Source organism: Plectrocnemia conspersa, unplaced genomic scaffold (assembly GCF_051122295.1).
Source record: "Plectrocnemia conspersa isolate PC_06_02 unplaced genomic scaffold, ASM5112229v1 ptg000014l, whole genome shotgun sequence".
Classification (NCBI taxonomy): Eukaryota; Metazoa; Arthropoda; class Insecta; order Trichoptera; family Polycentropodidae; genus Plectrocnemia; species Plectrocnemia conspersa.
This window is the reverse complement of record NW_028277178.1, coordinates 28,565,681-28,593,038: the sequence shown is the minus strand read 5'-3', so window position 1 is coordinate 28,593,038 and position 27,358 is coordinate 28,565,681. Positions and strand designations below refer to the sequence as shown.

The window sequence follows — 27,358 nt, the reverse complement described above, 5'->3', positions numbered from 1 at the left end:
AAGTCGTCTACGAAATGTCAACGCATTTTGGCCATAACACGCATTTTTTCAACCATACTTTTTGGTCTTAACATTCCCTTTCCAAAATAAATCATTTTTAAACGTCTCTTAAGACAATTTGCTATAAAATAAATGCTTATTCAAGCTTTTTATATATAATAAGTATTTCTAAAAACATTTTATAGAATAAGATCAGTGTGTCAAATTATTACATTTATTCTTAAGATTTACATTCTTAAAACTTCATTTAGAATTGATTGTTAATGTCTTGTAAATATATTTATAATATGGTTGATTTTGTGATATTTTATTTATTTAAATAAATTTTAAAACATCGTAAATATTTCATTTTTATTGTTTTTACAATATTAAATCAAGCTAGTCATAATTCTCTCAAATATATTATAAATGTGATTATTTATAAAAATAAAGGTTTTATATAATATTATAATAAATTAAGACATTTTAAAATAATATACATACTTAATTCAATTCTTTTATTAAATTTATTATATGAATAATATGTTTATAATTAACTATAATTAGTAAATGTTCACTATTTTATTGAAACTCTGTTGATGTATAGAATTAAAAAATATACATAAGCTTTATCCTATTTACCATGTGTCTGTGTAAAATATGTGTGTAAACTGTTGTATTTTTTTTTTGCATACTCGCAGTATTGTTTACATATTATTATATAATTTGAAAATGTTATTTGCATTTATTTAAAATTTAAATTAATGTGTATTTTTCATTCCTAATAAATGAATAATAAAAATAATTATATCTTTTATTTTATTGTGATTCCCTTTAAAAATGTATCATGTATTAAGGCACTGTTTTCTTACACTGACTAGAGTTTTTTTTATTGTTTTTGTGACAAACATTAAATTGGCACTTCATAGTTTTCTTTTATTGAAGTGTCTTTATTAAAAATACCTAAATGGCTTTAATATTATAAATAAGAAACATTAAACTATTATTGCACAAATAATATATACATATCCATTTAAATAGTTTAAAATAAATAGATTAAAAGCAATATTAAGCATTAAAATAAATACTTAATTGTTCTTGAGATCTAAGATCTTAAAATATTTACAGATTTTTAAATGTTCAGTCACATTCCTAAATGTATACACCATATCAATTATCATCATATGGTTTTAACGCTCCGCTCATACCCGAACTCTTTATTTCTATAACATCCACTTTTTGCATCTCTAAGCTCGGCTCTGGATTGGAAATCTTCTTTTTCTTCTTCATCTTTTCCTCTAATTCTTTATATTTGATAGTTAAATATCTGCAACAATATACATTGTTTAACACTGATTATTATTTAATATATTAAATACAAGTTATTACTTATCAACTAATGGGCCACTGTAGTCTTCAGGAAACTTTGGATTGAATGGTAATATGTATTTATAAAGCCTTTCGTTTAAAACATATAATTGAGTTGTGGTTGAGCATTTAACATTGAACCACCAGTCACACGTTAATGCCACTTGACTGAAAATTGTGCCATTCGGACATAAGAAAGACGCTTGACCTCCATTTAGATCACAGTAATGCCACACCTAAAATAAAACACATTAATATCATACTATAAATTTTAACATATAAAATAAAACTGTTATACTTGACAATTTGTTTCAGGATCTCCAAAGAATCCTTTATAACGTTGAGTTTTGCAATCAAAACTAGTTTTTGGAATGGTCGCTAAAGCTGGATAATCGATCCCTAATTTTCCAGGCGTTCCACCAACTTCATTTGAATCGGCCGGATACGATTGACTACTACCTAATCCATGTAACGGTGCTTCAACGACATGTTCTAAAAAGTAAGATAGTTTTATTATATATGTTGAAATAGCTATATAAATATTTTGACTTACCTAAGTCTTGTGACGGATATTCATGAACTAAAACAGGACTTACAGTCGGTTTTGTTAGGCTCACTATTTTTTTTGAAGGAATAAATGGTGTCAATATAGCTTTTGGATGAGGCAGATGTTTGATTGCTGGTTGAAAAGGCAGTGGTGAGCTAATAATTGGTTTAATTGTAGAAATTTCTACATATTTGTGATTATTACTCTTCAAATTCTTTAAGATTTTGACCAAAGTTTTGATTGAAGAATCTACATTATCTGTTGTTATAGTTTTAGGTAAAGAATTTGAAGCTTGTAAGCTCTTCAATATCGATGCAAGATTATTTTGTTCAAATTGATCTGTCGAAGAAGGTCCGTAGTTGATTTCTGGTGCTTTAGTTATATAGTCTTCTGATGATGGATTTATATAAATTGAATTTGCTTTATAATAAATTGGTTTGCTTGTAGTCCCTGAATTACTCTCAAATGAAATATCGATTGGAGAGTAAGGTATTGTATTGAAGTGAGATACTTTAGTGTTACTTATCGGTGATGCATACGATGGAAATATTGGTTTAAAACCTGTCGACATAGTCGGAATGGCGTTGTACTTAGATGTATCTTCTTCATATTCTTTTTCAACTTTAAGATTGCTCGTATCATAGCTCTGATAATTCTGAACTTCAGGTGTATATTTATAAGATTGATCAAAATATTTATTATGCGTAAACACAGGTTTCTTTTCTTCTTTGTAATAATTATACTTCTTAGATTCGAAATAATCATTAGATTCATCCAATTCTGGAACATGAACCGGCGGTGTTTGCTCGTATGGTATCAATTTATATTGCTGTTTTGGTACCTCTATAGATTTTAAGAAATAATCTGAATTTGGGAATTCTTTATTGAAGTTTGAAGATACTTTTACAGGCACCGGTATCGGCCTTTGGAAATCATATACAGATTTGGTTGGCGGTCTCATTATCGATTTGATCGGGGCATATTTAGTATCTGATTGCAGATTATGATTTATATATTTAGAATGCTCTGTATTGTAATAATAATCTTGAGCTATTTTATCCGGATATGAAGAGGCAATGTTGAATTGAGTCAATCTGTTTCCTTGATAATGAGGAACTTTGCTGTATTGAATAGCCGATTTGCTGCTCTGTGTCCTTGTTATGACATTATTAGGTATAGCTATTTTTTGTAGAGGTACTTTCGAAGGTTGTACATCATTCTGAGGGTCGTTAAAATCATTGGCGAGATAGAATGTCATATACGGTATCAACCGTCTGTATCTTTCGTTGACCGGAAGGGCGGTAGAGTTTAAGTAACTCTTTTGCTTCAAATTACTCTTGCTCGTTCTAGGAGAATTCGTGTGTGGGTTTATCGGTACAAAGCCACCAAACTCTATGCTCTTCTTATCGATGGACAGCATTTTTACGTCTGGACTGTGTCCGTTGGATGAAATCGTTATACAACTGCCATGGCATATAACTGCAATCAAACAATAGTTATTTAAATTAGGCAATAAATTAAATGGTCCGAATTTCAATCAACTTTGGGTTAGAATAAATATCAAATGGTTAGAATAAAAATAGCATATGGTCAGAATAAAAATATAGGACAACCAGAATTAAAATATAGGATGATCATGTAAATTAAAAAAATAATATAACATTTACAAATTAAATAAGCAATAAATTATTTATTTTAGAAATATCTTATAAACTATCTCGCTCACAACAAAGCTTTTTGACAGGTTAGGTACGTAGAGCGGACGTTTGTCAGAACATTGAACACCCCATAAATAAATTTAAATGAATCTATTTAATTGTATCTATGATCTGTTGTATGGTATTCAGAGCGATGAACGAAGCATGAATAACGACAGAGCGGCAGTGGAAAGCACACTTATCTTGTTGTGTTGATATCTGACAATGTTGCGAGCCCAACCAAACAACACTTTGATAATGATAATGAAATGACAGATAGACCAGTAGTGCCAATTTTTAGAGTTACATCAATAACAACACTATATGATAACAGTGTTACCATAACACTATTGCCAACTGAAAAAAATGATTTTGAACATATGTCAAAATAATTATTACTATTTAATTTAAATTCTGACCGCAACCGTATTATATTTTGACCCTTTAAATTATCATTATAGTTTTAAATCGTATAAAAATAGAGAAAGTTGATTTCATTGTTAAACAATTAGATATAAAACATTTGTTAAAAATACATGTACTTTGTTCAAAATTTATATAAAACACCTAAGGCTGTTGTATTGTTCATTTTTCTCAATTTTATTGTCAGAATCTGTGTTATAATTGTGTAATCATGTGCTAGATTGTGATTGCATTTTGATTATGTGCTTGGAGGTAATAATGGGTTTAAATGAAAAATAAATAAATCAAAGTGAATCATATTCAATCATAACGGGTGTGCCAATATAAGGAAGATATATTAGAACGGGGCCCGATTCAAAGTTTAATATAATATATTTTTTCTAATAGTATTGTAGTATCATATTACATACGTAACAAAAAAAAGTAAATACACCATAAAAAATACATACAATTTTGAGGGATAATTCGATAATATTTGGTTTTGAATCAAGGGCCTCATTTCAATTTTTTCCGGAAGTAAAAATATATATCTACCAGAGAAAATGTATTCCGTTATGACTTCAATAAAATGACATATTTTAACAAATGTTTTCTGGATATATTCGAGACTGTTTTTAAGATATTTTTGAGGAATAACCCGATAATTTCTGGTTTAGAATCAAGGACGTCATTTCAGCTTTTTCTGGGATTAAAAATATATATCTACTGGAAGAAATGTATTCCGATATGATTTCACTGAAATAATATTTCAACAAATATTTTCGGGATAGATTCGAGACTGTTTTTTTAGTTTTTTTTAGAGAAAGTCCGATAATTTATATTTACAATCAATGTTTTTTTCGGAGAGGGGAGAGGGGAAAAAGTTCGCCAGTCAGTAGTCATTATTTTTAAATATTTTGAGTTCATTAGGATTCATAGTGTTTCATTAAATGACATGCATTTTTCTGGTCAAATTCAAAAGGAAGGTGTGCAAATGTCTCCACTTGCTCCCCCTAAATGACGTCTCTGTGTGATGCGGGTGTCACTTAAATAATTTATTGCTGATTCGCGCTCTGTACGATACGCTAGTTCGTAGTGTCCTCGAATATAGCTCCATTGTCTAAATTCCAAGTGAAGCGAAATTGTTGTTGGAGAGAATTCAAAGAATTTGATTAAGATATCTCTATAAGAAGAAGTACGGATTTTTTTTTTTTGAAGCATATTTTTAAAGATGCAAAGGAGTGGTGTCGATAACCTGTTAATACTCGATAACTTTCGGTCGCGATCGCGACCCTTGTTCTTACCCATCGTGGTTAAAACGCCAGCACTTGAGAATAATCATCTTGCACGAACCATTTAGCTTCTTAAAAATATGTCGAATGGTGCTCATATATTTAAAATGTGCACCATAATTGTTTTTGCTTTAAAAATATTAAATTGTAATCATCATGAAACATTGGAAAAACCTGTCAAGTCACGATGGTCATATTTTCAATAAATAATAAAAATAAAAATATATGATCATTAGATTAAAATGGGGTACTAGCGTACCCCTCTTCGCTCAGGCTAGGTAAAAATATTTTCTGTGACTAAAGTTAATAAATAAAATGATCCAATTTAAAATTCTTTTCGTGCACTTAAGCATCTTCTTGCAAACGAAGACATCAGATTAGGTGACATAACATGTAACGGCCACGAAAAAACCGTAACAATATCACGCAACAGGGCATAACGGCGCCGTTATCGGACCGTGAAACAAACGTGCACTTGTCAAGGCTGTACAAACAGACAATGCATTTTGAATATACGTTTTCTTTTCGAAGCCATAAGCCCCAGTGTATATACACAGATTGCGTAATCTCATTGTGCTTCGTTTTTTTTCGTACAGCGCGTGCCATTATGTCAGATTTATGTTCCGTGGCGTGGTGACTTTTAGGAATTGCGAGGAAATTCACGGTAGGAAACTCGCCTAGTGTGCGATTTAATTGAAGAGCAGATTCTGCGAATTAGAGAAACATGCGGAACATACAACATCCGCAATTTAATAAAGTAGTCGATTAAAACGCAGCTTGAAACATCAAATGATCGGTCAGTGCGGAAGGAGATTTCAATCACAATTTGAGATGTGGGATTCGGAAAAATCTGAGAAATAAACTACATTATAATGTGCATTTTAGGTTAAACTATAACAAATAAATTAAAGTAATATATTAATACAACAATTAAATATAATTAGACAGTTTAAAACCATTAAGAAAGTATGTATTATTTCACTCGCGGTTAACTTCGTGTGTTATATACGAATCTAGTTGTTTCTTATATTCATTATCACGAAAAGACAATGAGAGTTTTAGTACCATAAAATCATTTCTCGTTAATCTAGCTTAACTGTTGAGAATTAAATATTTATATACTTTACTTAATATAGTATATTATTGTTTTCGGAACTAGGCTAAGGCCAGATAATATACGGCGATACTTTTCAGTATCTTTAATTGTAAGCTCATTAAAATGTAATTGAAGATATGATTTCAAAGTTGTTTAAACAAGCTTTTTTTAAGGTTATTATTTCATTGGAATTATATAATACGCCATCTGCGATAAATAGTTCAGAACATTTAATTAGCCAGAAGAATATAAACTTTAATAGACCGCAAATAACTTGCTCACTATTTCAAGAATTTAATGAAGCAACTTGAATAGCTTATTTATTGGTATGTCTTCAGATAAACGCCACTGTTATGAGTGTGTTAATCTGAGTGATGTTACTTTCACAGATTGCTATCTAATTGAACAAGTTTCGAGCCTAATAGCTGACAAGATTGATAATCGCACGGGGAAACTCACAGTTTTGCTATAACTTCCTGCAACAATAAATTCATATATATATCATATCACACTCCAGCCTTGACTGAAAAAAGAGTTGGCGAAAAATAAGTAAAAATTCATATTGTTCTGTCGTAAACAATGGGGCGGTAGAGAACATTTCGCATAGAGTACACGCCGGACCCGGCGAGGAAAGTATGAGAATATTGTATTATATGTTTATTTTTTTAAGAAGTACTTGATTTTTTACAGTCGTTGAGTAAAATCGTGAGAATTAGAAGAGTGATACGATTGTGGTGTCTGTCAATTGGTGGTATTTTTCTTTCCTGTTGTTATATATTGTACTTAAGAAGGAAATTCTTAGGCGTCGATAGCGTAACTGTGATATAAAATACACTTCCATTTGTATTTTTATTTAATATGATATGTCTTTGATACATTATCTATATAAAAAAATGGTCAAACATGTACTTAAAATATGAATAATAGTATAAAACCTAACCAAGTTCAATCCGCACAGAATATTCTCACATAGACTATTAAGAAAACTAATTATTAAGTCATTATGAAAAACAATTATTATAATTTGTACAACAGTAATTATGGTCACTCACACAATCCATTAACCTAATTCTAGTGATAAAAAATAATTATATCCTTCATCATCTAATCCAGTCCAGATTTACCTGATTTAAAAAAATGAATTGTGCGTGAGAGATTCTTTAAGAAGTAAATTATTCAACGAGTTGTATAAATCATATTTATCATTTTAATTGTAACTGAAAAAAATGTCGGTAGTCTTCTCAGGCTATTAATTAAATAAAATCTGTAGTATTTTTAATAAAAATACATGGATCTTTTATGTGAGTGTAAATAAAAAATATTTACATAGGTGAATAAAATAACTACCATAGGTTACTTGTCATTTTAAACTATTCAAATATCGAATAGTAATCGATAAAATATTATAATATATTTTTTAAGCTTACCCCGGCGCCTTTATTTGATTAGGACAAAGATACATTTTTTTGCAACAGTTATTTATATTCATGTAGTGGATTTTATGGTCCGATCAATTATATAAGGGTAGCGAATTTCTTTGAAATAAATTGCCGTTGGCTGTTAAGGTATATTGGAAACGGTTGCGCGCGTTATCTATTCTTAAAGCAATAAATATTTAATGTAACGAGCGCTCCCACTGCGACGGTGACGGCACGATTTTATTGCTTTTGACGTGAATTTTTGACTTCTGAGAAGGGATAAATTTTTTAAGCGCTCTCTTATTGATCAAAATTTGATTCTTACTTATTATAAGTCGTAATATTACTATAATTATATTTTAATATGAATGCTAAATAATCGAGCGCTTCCACTGCGATGGCACCGAGACGATTTTATTGCTTTTGACGTGGATTTTTGACTTCTGAGAAGTGATATTTCTTTTTGCGCCCTTCTATTGATAAAATTCGGCTTGGATTCTCTCTTACAAAAAGTCTCAATATGAACATTAGATAACCGAGCGTTTACACTGCTGATTTTATTCCTTTTGACGGGGATTCTAAACAGGACTCCCTTGAATTTGGCTAGAAAAATACAAGTCTTTTAAAAAAATTCAAATATTACCCCCACCCGCTCCTTCTGAAAAAAGCTTTACGTCCCTGATAACACAACAAACATCTTGCGCTTGCTTGAAAATAAGCCTACGCCATGCAGTCTATTACTATAACAAGGTTTGCAGTAAATAAGTGGCGATGATTCTGCCCTGCCTATTGCACTCTCACTGCTCCTAGTGAGTTCCACTAAAAAGTGCCGAGTCTTAGTGGAATACTGGACAATATTTTGTAAGCTTGTGTGATTAACTAGCACTATTAATAACTGAAAGACCTGAGTTCATAAACCAATTGTGTTTTTCAATTTATATCGTATCTGTACTTTTGAATAATAACTACTAATTTATGTACTTATGCAAGCGATTTTTTATATTTTATTTTAAAGCTTGTATTTGCAATACTAATGACTTGGTTTTTTTTGTAATGTTATTAAAATACAATAAAACATATTATATAAGATTGAGAAGAAGGTGTAGGTAGAAGAGCTCTGGTTATGTCTTATGAATTATATATTATGAAACGGATGTTTCTTGAATAATGTTGCGATCTCGTATTCTGATCGTCCATTTATCAACATCATCACTATCCTATGTAAATTCAGTATGTATTTATGTTGTAAGTAGTAGTGTTGAAAAATTAGAATCGTGACGATTCAGATCCAGTTTTGAACGTTCACTTCTGTTCACTGTGAGTAAAACGGGAAGGTTTTGAAAGACACAAACAAAGTAATACGCTCTAACAACTTCGAGGAATTTGCACGTTTTACCACACATTAACGCTTTTGTAAAGTTATCATAAATGTCCATACATTCCATACCACATCCAAGAGTATCCGCGTGAAAGTACATCGTACACCCAATTTATTGTGTAAAAAATCACTTGGAGAACAATCGGGGGCAATTAAGACATTGTCTCACGATACGCATCGAATTTGCATGTAAAAAGTGTTTTGTGAAAATTTCAATTGATGATGTATGGTGGAACGTTAAATTTAAATTGAAAAATGATGGATTGCTCTTTTTATTGTTGTTCTTTTAATTTAACCGTAATTAAATTAATGTATGTGATTTTTAGTATGATAAAATCATGTAGCGTTTAAGTATTAAATCAGAGATGTTATGACCAGTGGTCCTCGTGCTACATTCACCACACTTACATGATGTGACAATTACACACGAATATTCATCCCCGTCTCTTTTCTCAATCACAACCTGATCCAGCATTACGCAAGAAATCGCTGGAATTCGGTCCATCGCGCGGAAGAGTCGTTATATGAATATTACTTTCGCACGCAGTGACGGTCACCGACAGAGTTGGCAAACCTATGGCATGAAAAAATATACTGGCATGTAAATGAGATAATCTGGTTTAATTTTTCTCTGTCTTTTTGTCAACTTTAAATATTTTTTCAAGGGTTATGAAACAAAAAATGGCAGATAAAAGGAAAAATGTAGAGTTCTCCAAGGGTCCAATCTGGACCCTCATCTATTTTTATATTTTTCATATGTATGCCTATATTATTTAAAATTGCTTAGATGTGCGACACGTTTTAATCACGATTAATCAGCATTAAATACCGGAAAAAACTACCATTTAATATGAAAATTATATTTCATAGACAATGAATAAAAATTACTATTGTCATTTACCCCCTTGTTACCGATCGCCGTAGGTGGTCATTTGAAAATTTTAATTTTATTTGTAAACTTATTTTCTAGGTATATCCAAGAAGCAATGCGATTGCCATATCATATAAAAATCAACAATATAAAAGTTGCGACACTTGATCACAGAGAAGCAGACGAGAAGAGACAGACAGGCATTAGACATATCGAAAGATCATCCAGTATCATAAAAACACATCGCAACAGATCCTCGCTGCTCCACTACATTCAAGTCAACACTCCAGCGAAGACGCTTCGACTTTCAAGGTCAGATATTTTGTCTTTACAACCTGATAACGACAGCTATGTACATATATCTGATATTTTATATATGCTTAATTAAATAAACCCAAAACATTTATTAAGAGATTTGCTTTGTTATGGTGTTTTTAAATATCGAGTGGTCTGCTTAATACATCCCACAATGCGTGGTTATTGTGCAACTCTGGGTGTCCTGCTAATCACTAATGTTTTGTTAGAAAGACTATTGTCATTTTGGCGATTTTTAATTGCACATATATTTTCCCTAAACCTAAGTTTGATGCTTAAGTTTTATTTTTCATGTATATTTATCTTATGAAAATTTAAGTAAAATTTACGAATTGTTTTCTCACGGATTTTCAAGACCAGCTATGTCAATTTCACCATTTGATAACGGCAGCTACATTTTCATTTATCCGTTATATTTTATATACGCTTAAATAAATAATCTGTAAAGTCACATCCCTTCGGCCTTAAAACCCAATGCGGACTCTTTCTCTGTAAAAAGTGATTTAGATAGTCTTTGAAAATGGGCTTTTTTAGTGTGTTATTTTATGAAATAAATATGACGAAGATTAAGAAATCGAATGACTGATAAATTATTAATTTTATAACGTATTTATTAGAATGTTTGCCATTCCTGTCACAGGTTATTTGTGATAAACTTAATCGTTTTCGACTCCTGACCACGTTATTCGTGTGACATTACGCCAGTGGCCCTTTTAGAACGTAACGAGCTCTTTTGTCCACCTTTCTAACGCGGCTAACCGATCGAATCTTTTGTAACACTGTATTATGTCATCGAACACTGGATATGGATGTGGAGTTGTAAATCAGAAGTTATGCAAATTTTCTAGAGGCTAGTATTGGTTTGTTATATACTTATAGTTATCTTATATACTTAATACACTTATACATTAAAGGTCAAAATTATCTTGTTCCGCTAAAAAATGATTTCTCGATACCGCGCAAGATTCTATCTGGAGGCCCGCTGGGCCGTTCCTCTTTATTCTATATACTAATGACATTCATATTTAAAAAAATACTGACATATTAATTGTACACAACCGTCACAGTTAGTTCTTACTGTGTTAAAACGGTTAAATTTTTTTTTTAATTTTTTAAATTTAAATCTCACGTAGATAAATCACACATCAGCGATTTATAAATCAATTTTTCTCTGGATGTTTCTCCAGTCTTTTCTTATATTTTTCATCTTGCATTTTTCACTCCTATCTTGCCAATTCTCATTTTCAAGTCTTTGTGAATAAGAAAGTTTGAAACCACAAGGCATTTTATATCAGTCTTAAAATTTTATTTTGTGTTAGAGTTGCTTGCTGATCTCCAGAGTTGAATACTGTACATCCAAATTAACTTAAGGATTGATTTGTATACATGTAGCTTATTTCCTATTGTCATTTAAGAGATTTTAGCCATTAGCCAGTAATATTTTCTCAGACTGAGGCCTAGATGTTTTTTTCTAATATGGGTTTTCCAGGTAAGTTCTCTGTCGAGGTGTATCCCCAAATACTTTGCAACATCCAATGGTGGAGTTGTTTTGGTGTTGTTTAATCGGACTGAAGAACATGTTTTCTTTGTCATAGGAATTGTAACATGAACAGACTTTAGCTCGTGTGCCTTTATTCTCCAAATACAAACGGCGGACAGACAAATATGTGTCTTTTCTCAGTTGGTAAAGTCTGATTTTTGCGATCCGCGCGTGTATGGCTATTTTGTTCAGATTTTTTAAGTTCTTAAGAGATTTCCATTGTATTAAAAAATATTTGAGTCTTAATATTGCTTTAAGCATTTTGGAGGCTTATGTCTTTTTAATTATAAAATTTACTTTATAATTAAGGTAATAATTATAAATAGCCTTAAGCTTTCTAATTTTAATAATTTATGAATCTATTTTTTTATCGTGTGTTTTTTGTGACTATTAGTATTATTTTATATTTTTAATGTCTTGTTGTAAACTAGAAAATGGTTATAAACCAGCAACTTGTACTTAATTTGAATGTCATATAGTTGTAAAGTTTTATTTCAATATTGAAATTTGGCTATAAAAAAATAGACTGACGAAATTATCGTTGAAATGTTTTCATCATATTCAACTACTATCAGATTTTACGAATATGAAACATTGAATTTATGAAAATACTGTGCATCGTTGATTTTGATATAAATAAAACTATTTTTTTTATAATATTGAGTCACATCAAATATTTTGCTAAATATGTATAATAAACAAATATGACATTAGTCAACTATACAATATTTTAATAATGTCTGTCATTAATACTGAAAATATGCTAATTGATAATAATAGCTTTTTCTATTTATATTGTAAGCCATAACAATTATAGTATTATAAATAACAAGCTCTGATAAAAATAAGACATTAATTATGTAACACGGTCGTGTAATTGAAATCAACCTTATTATCCACGACTGTCGAAAGATCATATTTCATTCCATTTATATTAATGCGATTATTGTTTACTTTAGATGAAAAATTTATTGCAAAATTACCACCAATCAGTTATTTGGCCCGCGTGCTCGATTTTCAACGCTTCCATTTCATTTCGCCATAAAAACGGATAAAATTCCGTTGAAAAGCACGATAATGAGTGAATATTTCAGTTAAATTGAATAATAACTTAATACTGATTGATACAAGGCCGTCAATGAAAAATATTGCAATATTCAATTCCATGATAAATAGTAACGATTTTTTAGACCGATGATTTTCAATCGATCAAGTCACGCAAGACGAGCTCATGTGAGGTAATAAATATGATACAAAAAAAATAATCATCACACGAGTTTATACCAATGAATCGCATAATGAGCGTAAATGCTTTCTAATACGGTAAATTAAACTGATTGTAAATATGCAACATCGTGATTATTAAATTAACATAAAATTATTTAAGCGTTGCACAAATGTGGCAATTAAGTCACTGGTGCTAACAACATGTGTGTATCAAATTGATAAAAATTAATGAAATACATAGAAAAAATATTGAGTTTCTTTATATGGAGTAAAATCAACGATGCATAAATTAAACTTGTTTAATATTTGACTAATCAGATTATAGTGGAATATGATGAAAACGTTTCAACAAGAACTATATTTTTTAGACAAATTGCAATATTGAAATAATACTTTATAGCTAAACGACAATCAGCTTAGTGTCTCAATTTGTACCCATTTATATCCTTCAACTACTAACTTTATTGTGTTTACCTAGTTTCTTACTCCTGTAATGTTGCAACAAATTTATTTAAAATAATATTAGGATTTTATTTTCTCGGCTCAGATTATTTTTAATAACCCTGTTTTATTCAATATTCTTCTAAAAAAATCTATTCTCTGATGATCAACCGAAATTATTATAATACAATATAATATAATAGTAACTAATTCAGAGTCTTATAAAAAAATTATAAATATTTAAAAAACAGGGTCTATATGTAATTATAACCCAGGTCTTTCATGTATCATTCAATAACTTATACCACTGGTAAATTGTGTTTTATATATAAATGTATATGTAAATGTAAATGGCAAAAATAATTTTGAAAAAGGTTAGAATTTGGCTATTTAGCTCAAATGATTTTTCACTGTATTATTTAGTAATATTTTTTCTTAATAAATAGTCCAACGACGCAGTTTAAACCACAACTCGTTTCAAGAACTTCCGATCGAGATTAAAGCGCAATATGAAGACATATACATTTAGTAAAGGAAATGTGATTAAGCGATTATTTTAGTTAAAAGATAAAATATATATATTTATGATAAAAACGATAAATAAATACAGAATTAATTCTTAAGACATCACATCAAAACTTCATGGTAGAGAAAATAAATTCATATAACTTTTCCGAACCATTCCATAATCGTTGCGTAAAAGTAATTAGATCTTAAATTTTCCATGGTAACCTGACTTCCAAACCGGGTAAGAACCGGGTAAGATCAGGGCCCCGGATACCCGATTCTTTTCATTTCAATATAATGTTTAACTTTTTTTAAATCTGTTGTCACACGATTTTAAAGAAGCAAAATTTTCCGTCTTTTTTTTCGATTTTACAAAACCTATTTAGAGATTAGTTAAACCCTTTCAGGCAATGCTATTTGCAGCTCCATACAGATTAGGTAGTGATAAGCGGGGTATCGAAAAGGTAAAATGAATAATGATTAAAATTCATGATAATTCAATATAAAATCCAAGATATTTAGTATTCGTAAATTTGAACTCTGAGTTACTATATAATAGTTGACAAAAATTACCCGGAACCAAACCGGGTACCCGGTTCCTTTATGGAAGTTTTACCCAAGAACCGGGTAATTAATTTAGGCGGGTATTTGAATACTTACAAGCTTGACCTTAAGGCGTTACAACTGTGTAAATCAGTACCAATTGGGTAAATCAATCGGACACAAAAAATAGCTATCAATCAGCCTACTGAAAGTCTAGGAATTAGTGACATCTATATAATTAATTGTAAACTATAATGTATTACTATAATTTGCAATCAATATATTTGCAGCTGGGTCTGGTTTTAAATAATAGCGCATTTTTATAAAAAAAAAAAAAATTCTGCTGCAAGGAACTGAACCCGTAGCCTTTTGGTTAGCAGTCTAGGCTTTACGTATTACGCTATTCCAGCTCTTTTGAAATGCAACGTATTGAGAAGTTTAGACGTTTAAATAGAACTACATTTTGTTACTCAATTATTTGAAAGGGAAAATATTTAGTATTTATAATAAATCAATTTTTAAAATGCACTACAAAAATAATCTAACATTTATTAAAGGTAACAAAACATATTCATAACACTTCAAAAATATATTCATATTCACCAACACATGCGAGATCGCGATATACGTTTTTTTAATTAACAATATTAGGATATATTTTTTTTAAATAACGAAAAAATTAGGGAGGGGAGACGTAATAAATGTTTGCAAAATTTAAATCAACTTTGGATCAGAATTTTATTAACATCATGTTAAATATTTATATGAATTATATTTAGGGTTATGCCTGCATTACACTCTGGAAGTTGGCCAAGGTTGTACGGAGAATATAGTAGGTTACTTCGGTCGATTTCAGTTCTGCCCGCTCTAAAATCTCTCGGAAGTTGTCTAAGGTTACCGATAACGGGAGGTTAAGTGGGGGTAATTCAATTAACTTGACCAGCTTAGAGCGTTTCCGAACATTGTCGGCAAACGGACCGAAGTCGGAGCTGCTCTTTCGAGCGCGAGCGGTGAGATACTTCCCCTTTCGCTCTTTCGCGTGTTAAGTGACGACAGTGAGAGAGATAATGATATGGTTTTTCGCAAACTGAGATAGAACGAGTAACTTGGTTCAATTTCAGTATGCGCGTAGACGTCCTATGGTCAACACGCATGACGAGCGCTGCATCGTGATCACGTGGTCAAGTTATAATACCACATGCTTATCGGGGACTTCAACAGACTCTAACTGACATCTTTGAATATTTTAGGGCACCAAAAGGGATTAATTATATTTTTGATAGTATATTCTTCAAACAGATATCGTTATTATATTTTTTTTCATACAAAATTATATAATTAAAAAATAATTAGTGGTACTTGATTTTGTTAAAAAAAATTGTTTCGAATATCCTTATGTATTTTCCTAGATCGGTTCATATAAATGTCACACCATAACGAATTCTTATTTAGAATCGATGGCGACAAATTCTAGAATAGTCACAGATGTGGTGTTCGTTTTCTGAAGTATCATTTTTATGCCTTATGGCATTTTGCAAAAGCCGACAAAGATTTTGCGTAAATTGAATATTTATGACCGAAAAGTTTTCACTGATATTGTATTGGTGAGTGCCCACACAAACTTTTATAAGTATCAGTATCGTAATTTCAATAATATGACAATTTAAAAATTGCGATTATTTGGCACATTTTTCGATTGAGCGCAAATATGCCAGCTGTACGTGACAGCAACCGCCGTGCGGACGTCATTCACGGCCGAAATTTGTGGCGGTATGGCCGCTGCTCGAAAGTCGGCCACCTTGACCGACTTCAGTTGAACTTCGGTTCGGACAACATCCAGAGAGTTTAGCGAAAGCATTAGATAGGTTAGGTGCGAGCGAGCGGTAGCGAGCTAGCGTTGGTCAGAACTTGAACACCCCATGAATAACTCTCTTTGTTATTGTTTTTAATGTATTGGCAATGATGGTGGAAACACCAAACTTTTTATATTCTCTAATTTATTTATTTTGCTTATAATAAAACTGATTATCAAGCAGAAAAATATGTTAAAATTATTATATAGCTTTTTTTAAAAACATTTTTTTAACTTGGCCCTTTTTATCCCAGCATTAAATATTTTTAGGTACATTTCTGTTGGGTTAAGCAACTGTAGCAACTGTGTTTAAATAACTTTTGTTCAATGCCTTTATTTTGACAATTTAATGAAATAAATGTTCCACTATTTTTCAGTTAAGAATTTGACTTTCATTTACTTGAATATTAATTGCCGCAAACATTTATATTTGTGGTACTTAGTACTTATTCAAAATTTGTGAAGTAATGACAATTTAAAAATAAAATAAAACTTTTTTATATGTTTGTTATGCCTGTTACTGAATACCCATTTTAAATATCTATATATTTTATATATATGCTCATTTAGAACGAATGCGTGGAGTGACATTAAAAATATTTCATGATTATAATATAGAAAGCGTTGGTTTAACACATATGAACTTTAAACACTTAATATTATTAGATTGTAATATGTCAATCACAGATAAAGTGAATGTTCTTGTTAATATCAATGTCTAAATTATATAACATTATGGTTAAAACAAACATAGATGTATTAGCAATTGTTTTTTACTTACATTTATCTACAAATAGAAACAGGTTTAATAACTTTTAACTACAATAATATCTAATAAATATGATATTATAGTACAATGCTGCTTTCAAATACGCTTTCCATAAAATTATTGTATATTATTATAATCCATAGATTAGAATCAATAGGAATTGATTTCTATATCCGGAACCTTTCGCAGGATCTTATTGCACGTTTCACCACTCACACAAATAAACAATGGCGATTTGCTTCTGATCACGACTTTGCACAATGCTCGCAATAATGAAATGCATGTCCGCGTTTTTGCGCAATAATTCGCAATAAGGATCGCCTTTCAATCGGCATACACATTAGCGGTTAAATAATCGCCAAATCGATCCACTAATGGATTCCCCGGAAGTTTAACAAATAACTCGTCCGTTTAACTGTTGCGGTTAACCGTTTAATCTTTGGTTAATTAAACCGAAATCTAGTTACCTAACGATCGTTTGATGGTGTTGAAATGTTCATTAATCTGTTGTTGATAGCGTTTAAAGTGCGTTGATTATATTTTACGTGTTATTAAAAACGATGAGTGAGCAACAATCTCTTATTGATTTCATAACTTTTTTGATCTGGATGGATCTTCCAATAGCAAATATTACGATGCTCGATTTGATTAATCATTCTGTAAATCTGTGCGTGTTAAGATTACTTTCACGTACGTAAAAACGTGTTGAGTGATATTTGGTAACATTAAAACGTAAGGGACTAAAATTTGTAAAGCTTATTATCCATAAAATTATAAATACATTATAGTAATCTATTGTTTTCTTAACTGGCATGCTTTGCCATCAACAACATTGTATATAATCTTAAAGATAGATACTTGCGTGTTTTTTTATGTTCTCATCTTTAAATAAATAATATTGTAAACACCAAGAAAAAAAGTTTTGATTTTTCATACAATAAATATGTTGGTTCTCACAATAATAATTATTAGCTCGCTTTATTAAAATAACAAGAATACGCCAAAATGCTGTCCTAATTGGCTAGCATTTTTACTCGTATGAATGATCCGAGTCCGGAGCGTATCTTGGGGGACAGCGGGGGACCGCCCCGGGCGGCACTTGCTTGGGGGCGGCTATTTCGCGAATATCTAAGAGCTAAGTTGAATATGTGAAAACAATAAACAATAGTGCAATGAATGTTGATTTTATTACCCGGCTGGTTATAAAATTCCGCCTCTATAAATAAAAATATTTTTGCTAGCCCACTTTTTTTTAAGGATTGGGTACACAAGAAGTTGCCTGTCCCGGAAAGTTTTGGAATATTGAAATTGAGTATCAGATTTTTTATTAGAGTGGGGAGAGGCAAAGTTAAGGATCGATTTCCTTCAATAATTAGTTACTTTTTTGCTGTCAAAGAATTGAAAAAGGCAATTTCTTTCTTTTTTTGATCTGATAATCGACTACATTTTTTTGCACAGGTGTTTTAAGCAGAAATACTTTCGTCGATGACTTGAAAGTCACATTCGAACAGGATTTTGTATACAGATTGCCAAAATTTGCGATAAGGAAACGAGGATACTCGGCTTAGTTGTGTCACTTTATTAATTTATTGGCGATTTGCGTTTTGTACGATATGTTAGTAGCATCCTCGAATATGGCTTCATTAGTTAGAATCCGAGTGAAGTGTAGTACTCCTTATTGTTGGAGAAAATTCAAAGAAAAATTCTGAGATATCGTATCCATAGTTTTTGTGTATTTTATGGTGCAAGTTAAATAAAAAAAATACTAAGAATATCTTATTCGAAAAATAATGTATTTTTGTAAACAATAAATTATTTAATGTCATTTATTTGGGTTCGATTGGCATACAACTACTGTTTTTACGTCGCGTGTTAAAGTAAAGAACAGTAACAATTCAACTCAAAAATAAAACTTTCTGTTCCAGAATCATTAATTATTACCATATTGAGATTCGTTGTGCGCGATTTTTATCAGACATTTTATGAAATACTCATATTCTGCAAATTAACACTATTCCTAATTTTTAAATGCCTGTAAATTAATATAAGTCATACGTTATGCTAGGTTCTGTCTCGTTAATCTCGGACGTGCTTTGATGGCGGCCCTAATATCCTCACTAACAACCCCTTTTTTATTAAACAAAATTTTTAGAACCACATATACCACTTTTTAAATTTAATGGCATCCCTGTCCATTACATTATATTTGTTTTTAACTGTTATTGTCGCATTATGACCGAGTTTAAACTCATAAACCATAATATAGCTTAATTGAGATTATTTTATCTCCTCTGCCATTGTTGATTTAGGGTTAAAAATATCGAAACAAAAAAATATCCTATTACTAAATAGTATCATTGATACGACTACTGTAAACAAACACCGACAGGATAGTGAAATTATCGTTGATTTATAAAAATCATACATTTTTGTAAATGTAAGGGGAAAAATGCAAAGACATGGGACAATCTGATTTATGTGTCCTAGTGCTTTTTTTCTATGAGTGCTCTGATATAATTTATTGTATTATTAACGTAGCATCTACTCAATTGCAAATAACCCATCAATGATCAGTGACTTTCAGCTTTGTGAGTCGCGATCGCGTCCCTTGTCATTACCCGTTGCTACCAGGACGGCGCTTGAGAACGCTCCTCTTGCACGAAACACTTCTGGAAAAAATATTTGGGACGATTCTCATATATTTTAGGTACCATAATTTTTTTTATGATGCACTGGGGAAACCGGTCAAGTCATGGTGAGAAAATTTGTAATAAAAAATAAAATAAAATATATATGATAAACCTAAGTAGTTTAATCTATGGTACGGCTTATTGCTCTTCAAAAGTATGTGTATAAGACCTCATATTCTAATAAAAAAAATGTCTTTAAACAGTTTGAAGCATAACAGTGATTATAAGTAAAAAATTTTCGATTGATTTCAACGTCTAATTTGTTTGGGAGTATAAGTGCAATACCCAAGGAGAATTTAAAAATATCTCTGGCGAAACCGATATATTTTTTTAGAACAGAGGTAATCGAAAAATAATTTCAGTATTTAGTAAAATGTGAATTTCATTCGCTCATCAATTACACACATGATGTAAATAAGTAGATCACGAGCTCAGGCACGCGCGATTATAGCAACTCTGTCAACTGTTTCCTATAGTGAGGTAACACTTTTTTTTAATCGTGCCGTCGACGACGTTTTAATTGCTTTTTGATTTCCCCAACGTTTGTTATTTTTAGGACATACATTATGGTTACTCAAATCAGCGAATTCCGATTGATGTCGCCCGATTGTGTCTTCCGTTAATTTGATTAACGCCTGGTGAAACTTGTTTGTCCTTGAGCAATTTTGATGGAATTGAATCAGTTCTGCACAATGGATTCGATTAAACTTAGGTGAACTCGATTTGCGCCATTGTTGCCAAAAAATCCAAGAATGTGGAACAATGATGCGATTGAAGGTCGTTACGGTAGATTGTGTGTGAAAAATTAGATGTAAGAACACGTGGGTTGCATAAAGGGCTAGAAAAATAATAAAATTTCCTTTACTGATTTTTCTGTTCATTTAGATTTTTTTACTCATCCCAAAATTTTGGAATAAAATCAGTTTTCATCCAGGAATTATTTGGAATGTAATAAATTTATTGAATATTTTTAAATAAATATTCTTTATAAATAAGTAAATATTTATTTATAGCACATCCTTGTATATACAATACATTTTTATATCAACTATTGTGATATATCATTTTTATATCAACTTATTTTAATCTAAATAATTAAATAAATCACCGAAAACAATTTTTTTTCAAAATCATTTTTTTACTGGTTTTTGCGTAAAAAGATAAAAAATCAATCGATTTGCGCGTTCAAAGGGTTTAAGAAAAACAGTGTTAAATAAAAAAGTCGAGATCTATAATATATATTTTTTTAACATATCTATATTTTGTCTAACTACCATATAATATATTATTTTATTTGAAGGGCCGGATCCGGATCGCGGGCCGTAATTTAACAATCTGTATTTTATCGTCTGGCATCAAAAATTTACAATTAAAAATCAAGCCCATATAGTTGTTAACGACATTAAATTGTAGACGAACTAATTGCACGTTAGCTGCACACAATTCCATATACAGAAAGCTGCATTCTTAATAGGAATGTTTCATAGCCTTATTATTTTTTATATAAAAAAAATACTTAATGAAAGCATTTTACTTTTTATATACAAGATTTTATTTTGGAATTGCCTTATAATATATTATAGCACATCTATTTGAGATAAGCAAAGTCCTAGAGAGTGTTAGACATTAGACATTTTATTTTAGGATTGACTTATAATATCTGATATCACAATTAATTATGAAAGAGTCCTAGTGAGTAACTATACAAAAAATATTTGGATCGCTCGATTTTTATAGTGAATAGGTATACCAACAAATTTACATTACATTGTATATATAATTTTGACCAGTGGTTGACTTTTAATACCTATAAAATACATTTGTATACAATTTATTAAAGGACACTTCTTGACATTGCTCATTAAGCTCATCAATTGTTAAATGCCTGTCAAAATAATTTTTTTTTTTTTTTAATGAGGTGATCCTCCGTTCCTCTATTTATAACGATAGACATTTAGTATTTTTTCTGTATATTTTGATTAAACACGGCCATATAAATTAACTTTATTTTTCGAATATTGAACTGTGCAACGAAACTTCATTCATTTTTTTCGTAAAAAATATGGCAAATTAAATCAATTTAAAAAAAATATTTCATAACATTATATTTTTATAAAACATGTAGGAAGTCGGATGTTTCACAAATGTTCTGTGATTTACATACATCCTACTTATGCATGTCAATTTCCTTTATTATTTTTTGTCATGAATTAAATAAAATAGTATATGTTATATACCAAGATCGTTTATAGTTATTTTTAGCACTTAAAATTAACTACAGAAAGTCTTCTCAATCGCCAAATAAATGACAGAGATGATATTGCATAATTGGATAATGGTGAAAGTGAATTTTGTCAATGTTGATCTAAAACTTGAGTGGTACTTTTATCGCACGAAAAAGATGAATGATTATTTCGTAATACATTAGATTCGCATGCAAAATTGGAGCATTGTATCAACGGCCAATCTATCCGAGAGTGACCAGTAGTGAAAGCGAAGAAACTTCCAGTCGAGAAGACGATGGAGACAAGAAACAGGCTATTTACTTTCGAACTTTCATCTTGACTTTTTCGCAATGGATAACGCACGGAGACGTGATAATCAAACTTGTTTGAAGTGCAAACACGCATCGGTTTGCATTGAAAGAAAACTGTTTAAAACATTAAGAAAGACCAATGCTATATGAATTATACAATTATATTAAATAATAATCAAGAGTGTAACTCATAAAATTAAAGAACGTTTAGTCATGTTAACACTCAATCACAATGCTTCACTCGAAGGCCGATTTTTCTTTTCATCCCCAGTTTCTCAGCATTTATCCAAACAAATCCTTGGTTTTTATCGGCTCCAATTGTACAATCGGGGCGTGAGTTTCGACAAATTAACAAACAATTAACTAAAGAGCGAGTAAAATAAATTAAAAAAATATATGCACATAAATAAATACTTAAAGGTCGCATTGATACGAGATACCCATTGTGCTCGTGAGAAACGAATAGAAAAACAATAAGTAACGCCATTCTAGCGTGTAATGCCAGCTATTATATTTTTATATAAGAACATACGATTTGTTTTCGCTGCGGTCAATCGAAAAAATGTTGTTGATTTTTTTTTTGACGGGAATTATGCAACTCCCCGAGCGCCGGCGCATAAATTACGCCTGCATTTGTATGGTTTGTTTTTTTATGATTTATACCGGTATGTCCGTCGATTCACTTTTGTTTTTGACTTTAATGCCGTAAACTGGTTCGATGGCAGTGGGTCACTTTCATCCGAGTGACCGACTGGTCAGGCGTGGTCAACATACTAGTAGAAAACGACATCAAACTTGATTAACGATAATAAGTAATTAATCTGTCTCAGAAATACTTTGTTGTAAATTATAACTACACTAATAATATAGAAAATTTTACACAAAGGCGCTTCGAAAATTGAAATAAAATATTTTTTAGCAGTGCCCATAACATTATCACAATGTTTTCAACGACTTCCGATAAAATCACTTATTTCGACACTTTTATACATCTGGAATCTCTCGCATTCTACACCAACGCTGACACCTAATTTAAATCTATATACTTGTATGCATATATTAATTTGTACAGTAAGCATTAATAAAAGTCACACGTCTTTTTGCTCATATTTAAGCATTTTTGGTTATATATGAGCAAAAAATTTTTTTAACACATATATAAATATCTACAAACATATACTGTATTATTATAATCACATACTATATATTACATATATTTTTGTATTTATCTAAATTTCTCGAGAATTCTTGTAAAAATTGAGAATCCTCTAAAAATCAAAAAAGCATATTTGCGTTTTGCGCTATTTAACTAAATTTATTTCATTAATTGCTATATTATTAATGAGCTTAAAGCATTCGGGCATCGTGTTTCGTATATTTTATATTATTTTAATAGATCTAAATATAAATAAATAGAATTTATATTAAAAAAAGTAATTTAGATAAATTTGAACAGATTTTTTTATAAAATAAATAATTGTACTTTCTTTTTTTTTAAGACATTTATTTATTCTATTTACTTATGTATTTTTATTTAATTATATTAAGATTTAATTTAATTATTTCACTATGCTTTATGTGTAAAATATATTATATTTATACTATTTATAAATAAGTTATTTATCTATCTTATTTATCTGAGGTCGATTATGTAGTTAATTATAATACAGTGAAATCTCTTTGTAGCGAATAACAAAATAATAAAATTTCCAGTATAACGAATCTTCAATTTGTTCCCGAAAAACTTTCATACAAAATGTTTTCATTGTAACGAACACTGATCTCAATATAACGAAATTTTTTGATCCGAATTCACAACTTGACACAATATTTCTCCGAATTCAGTTCGTCCTTGACTTGGCGTATGCCTGATGTGATCACAAGTGACATTCAAGGTGTTTCACCAACCCTCAAAACTATTTTATAAAAATTTTCTTTAACAAATTTTATTCTGTTCATTAAAGTATCCTTAAAAATGGACAGAAAACAATATTTTATTTTTGTAAGAGGTTATTTTTATGCTGTAGTAATATGGTAATTATATATCATCTTCCTTACACTCAATATAACGAATTTTCAGTATAACGATTTTTTCAGTCCTTTGAGCTTCGCTATACTGAGATTTCACTGTATTTAAAACATTTATTTTACTAATACGGGCCACTCTTATATGCCTAAGTTTGTAATATATTTTTTTAAACTAAAACAAGATCATAATCAGAGAGATATATTAATAAAATGTGAAAAAAGAAATAAGTTTTTCTACCCCTGATTTGATTTATTATATACACGATGTATATAGTAAACTTTTATCATGTTTATATTATTTGATCTATTTTTAATTTGATCTTAAGAAGTAAATTCACATTATCGATATAAACTTACATACACATAAATATGTATACAAATAATATTTATCTACGATTAATGTTTTCTGAAAAGAAACATGAAACAGAAGTAGCACTTTATACAATAATAAAAAAAAAATTATCTAGCTTTGCTTTATTTTATTGATTATTAATTTTACCCTTCAGTTACCTATAATATATATTATTAAAAAATAATTTTATGAAATAAATTATTTATTGATATTATTATTTTTAAAGACATTAATTTCGATTCTTATTGTATTTTTGAGGGCTACTCTTATTTTTAAATATATATCAAATTGTGCAGTAACACTATTTTTATACTGACTAAAATATTAATATTTATTAAATACATAATATAATAATATTTACATTTTGCTCCCTTATTATCTAAAATGAAATTGATATTATTTTATAATGTTATATAAAATCTTTTTATGTCCACATTTTCTTTAACTAAACTAGACATTTTGAGTGGTTTTTAAGAGGTCTATTTTTTATGTAAGTCTTAAGCAATAAATATATTTAGTATACAAATATAATACAACCATAAATCGATTAAGCATCATGTTGTGATTTTTTCCATGAATAGTACTTTCTATTTCGTCTTACAATATTTAATCAGATCTTCAATAAGCTTCGATTAAACAAATATTGTATGACGAAATATTGAAGTGCTACTCATGTAGAAAATTACTAGATGATGCTAAATACATTTTTATCAAAACGTCATAGAGTAAGTTATTAAATAACAATTTTTATGTATAAATATATTTTTAATTTGGTTCAATATTAAATTCCGTTTTGTTAAAAAATTACAATTATAAAAGTCTTATTTTTTTTAGCATATCAATATTTTTTTCTTATTTAGTAGATACTTATGAATAAAATAAATATGTTTGATATCATACTATGTATTGTTATTTTAATATCGTGACGCATTGGGGTAGCATGTTAGGTCACAATGGTTTTAATTTAATTTAAATAAAAACGTATTTCATTTTTTATAATAAAAAAATGTAATATAAAATAAAATAATCGAACGACCTCCACTTAAAAACGCCACTTACTTATTTCGCGTACGTTTTTATGATATGACGTTCATTAAGCAACTTAAACCTTCAAAAGAAAATTATATACTAAAGCCCTAACCGATTTTATGCTTTTAACCAGAACTATATAAGCCGATCCATTAATGGTATAACAGATTGTCCGTCGCTCTGCTAATTTCGCCTTTTTTCTAAAGCAAATCTCACTTTCGAGATCAAAGCAATTTATTTAATCGCCAATGAATTAACTGTTTTTTTTAAGTTTCGATCGTAATTTCTAATTCAACTGCTAATTCTTAACTAAAACATTATACAAAATATACGTATGGAATATAATGACAATCTTAGAGTAATAAAAAATATATGATCATCGAAATTCGCGATCGTGATAGTGAAAGCATTGAAATTGATGATCGATAGCATTTTATTAATGTTGTATAATTTTTTGTTCGCATATTGCCTAACTGACATTGATCTTGGTTCGAGAAAACATATCTCTAGGCGGTATATTCGATGTACGAGAGAAACCAGTTAGTGTCCGTGCAATTTGCAATTTTTGCAAAACGATACTTTTTCCACAAAAAATAGTTAACCAAGGTCTAAGTTAATTGAAAAGTGAAATATTCTCGAATAGGAAAATATGGTATTGAGTTACACTTATTTTTTTATGTCAACGTATGAATATTTTGCAAGCTTTATTTAAAAGCTCGTCGCTATGAAAAATATTATTTTTTCGATCCTAATTTATTTTTAATTTCAATTTCTAATGATAAAATACTATTAAAATACATTGAATTAATAATTTATAATTTTATAATATGAAACCAATTTATTTCTACCACAAATTAATTTTATGCCTTGTTATTATATCAATAAACATATTTTACAACTACTAATTTTTTATCTTTATTATAATTTCAATGCGTGCAGTTAATTTGCATTGAGATAAATATTCTCAAGAAGAAAAAAAGATTTAGCACGCTCTACATTAATAATGATCCGATATCAATGTTAACGCATTGTACCGTAGATTCATTTGTTTAAATCACGTTAGATTATTCACTTTCGTTTTTAAAAACAAATCGATTAATTAAACAAACAATTACTGTTAGTTACATCACAGTATTGTGTTAATCGATGCGTTTTTACTGTTAAAAAATATTACACTAGAAATACTATTTATACGAATTAATAATAAAATAAATATTTACTCACCAATAAATAAAACGGTCCATATTGGTATCGACGTGCTCCCCATTTTTATAAAATATTAAATTTTCAATTGTATTATATATGTATCATAACTTAAAATATACTCTTTTAAGTGTTAGTGTTAATAGTTTAATTTTATATTTCACTGGTGAAAAACTGAAAATGTGAGTGCGTCGCGTTTGACAACCTTCTTCAAGCAGTTGTGGTTCTGAACTGCCGTTAAAAGAAAACTGACTCGGTTAACTCGATGCGTTCTCTCC

At 29.8% G+C, this 27,358-nt stretch overlaps 1 protein-coding gene across 1 annotated transcript; it reads right to left on the bottom strand.

The window, feature by feature from the left end:
- Window positions 1–791: 791 nt before the first annotated feature.
- On the bottom strand, window positions 792–27,358 carry LOC148226715 (uncharacterized). Its single transcript, XM_088203944.1, has 5 exons — window positions 27,102–27,358; window positions 1,901–3,373; window positions 1,646–1,839; window positions 1,369–1,583; window positions 792–1,306 (listed from the first exon to the last, which is right to left on the bottom strand). The coding sequence occupies exons 1-5, from the start codon at window positions 27,142–27,144 to the stop codon at window positions 1,150–1,152; spliced, it is 2,082 nt and encodes a 693-aa protein (XP_088060070.1). The 5' UTR covers window positions 27,145–27,358; the 3' UTR covers window positions 792–1,149.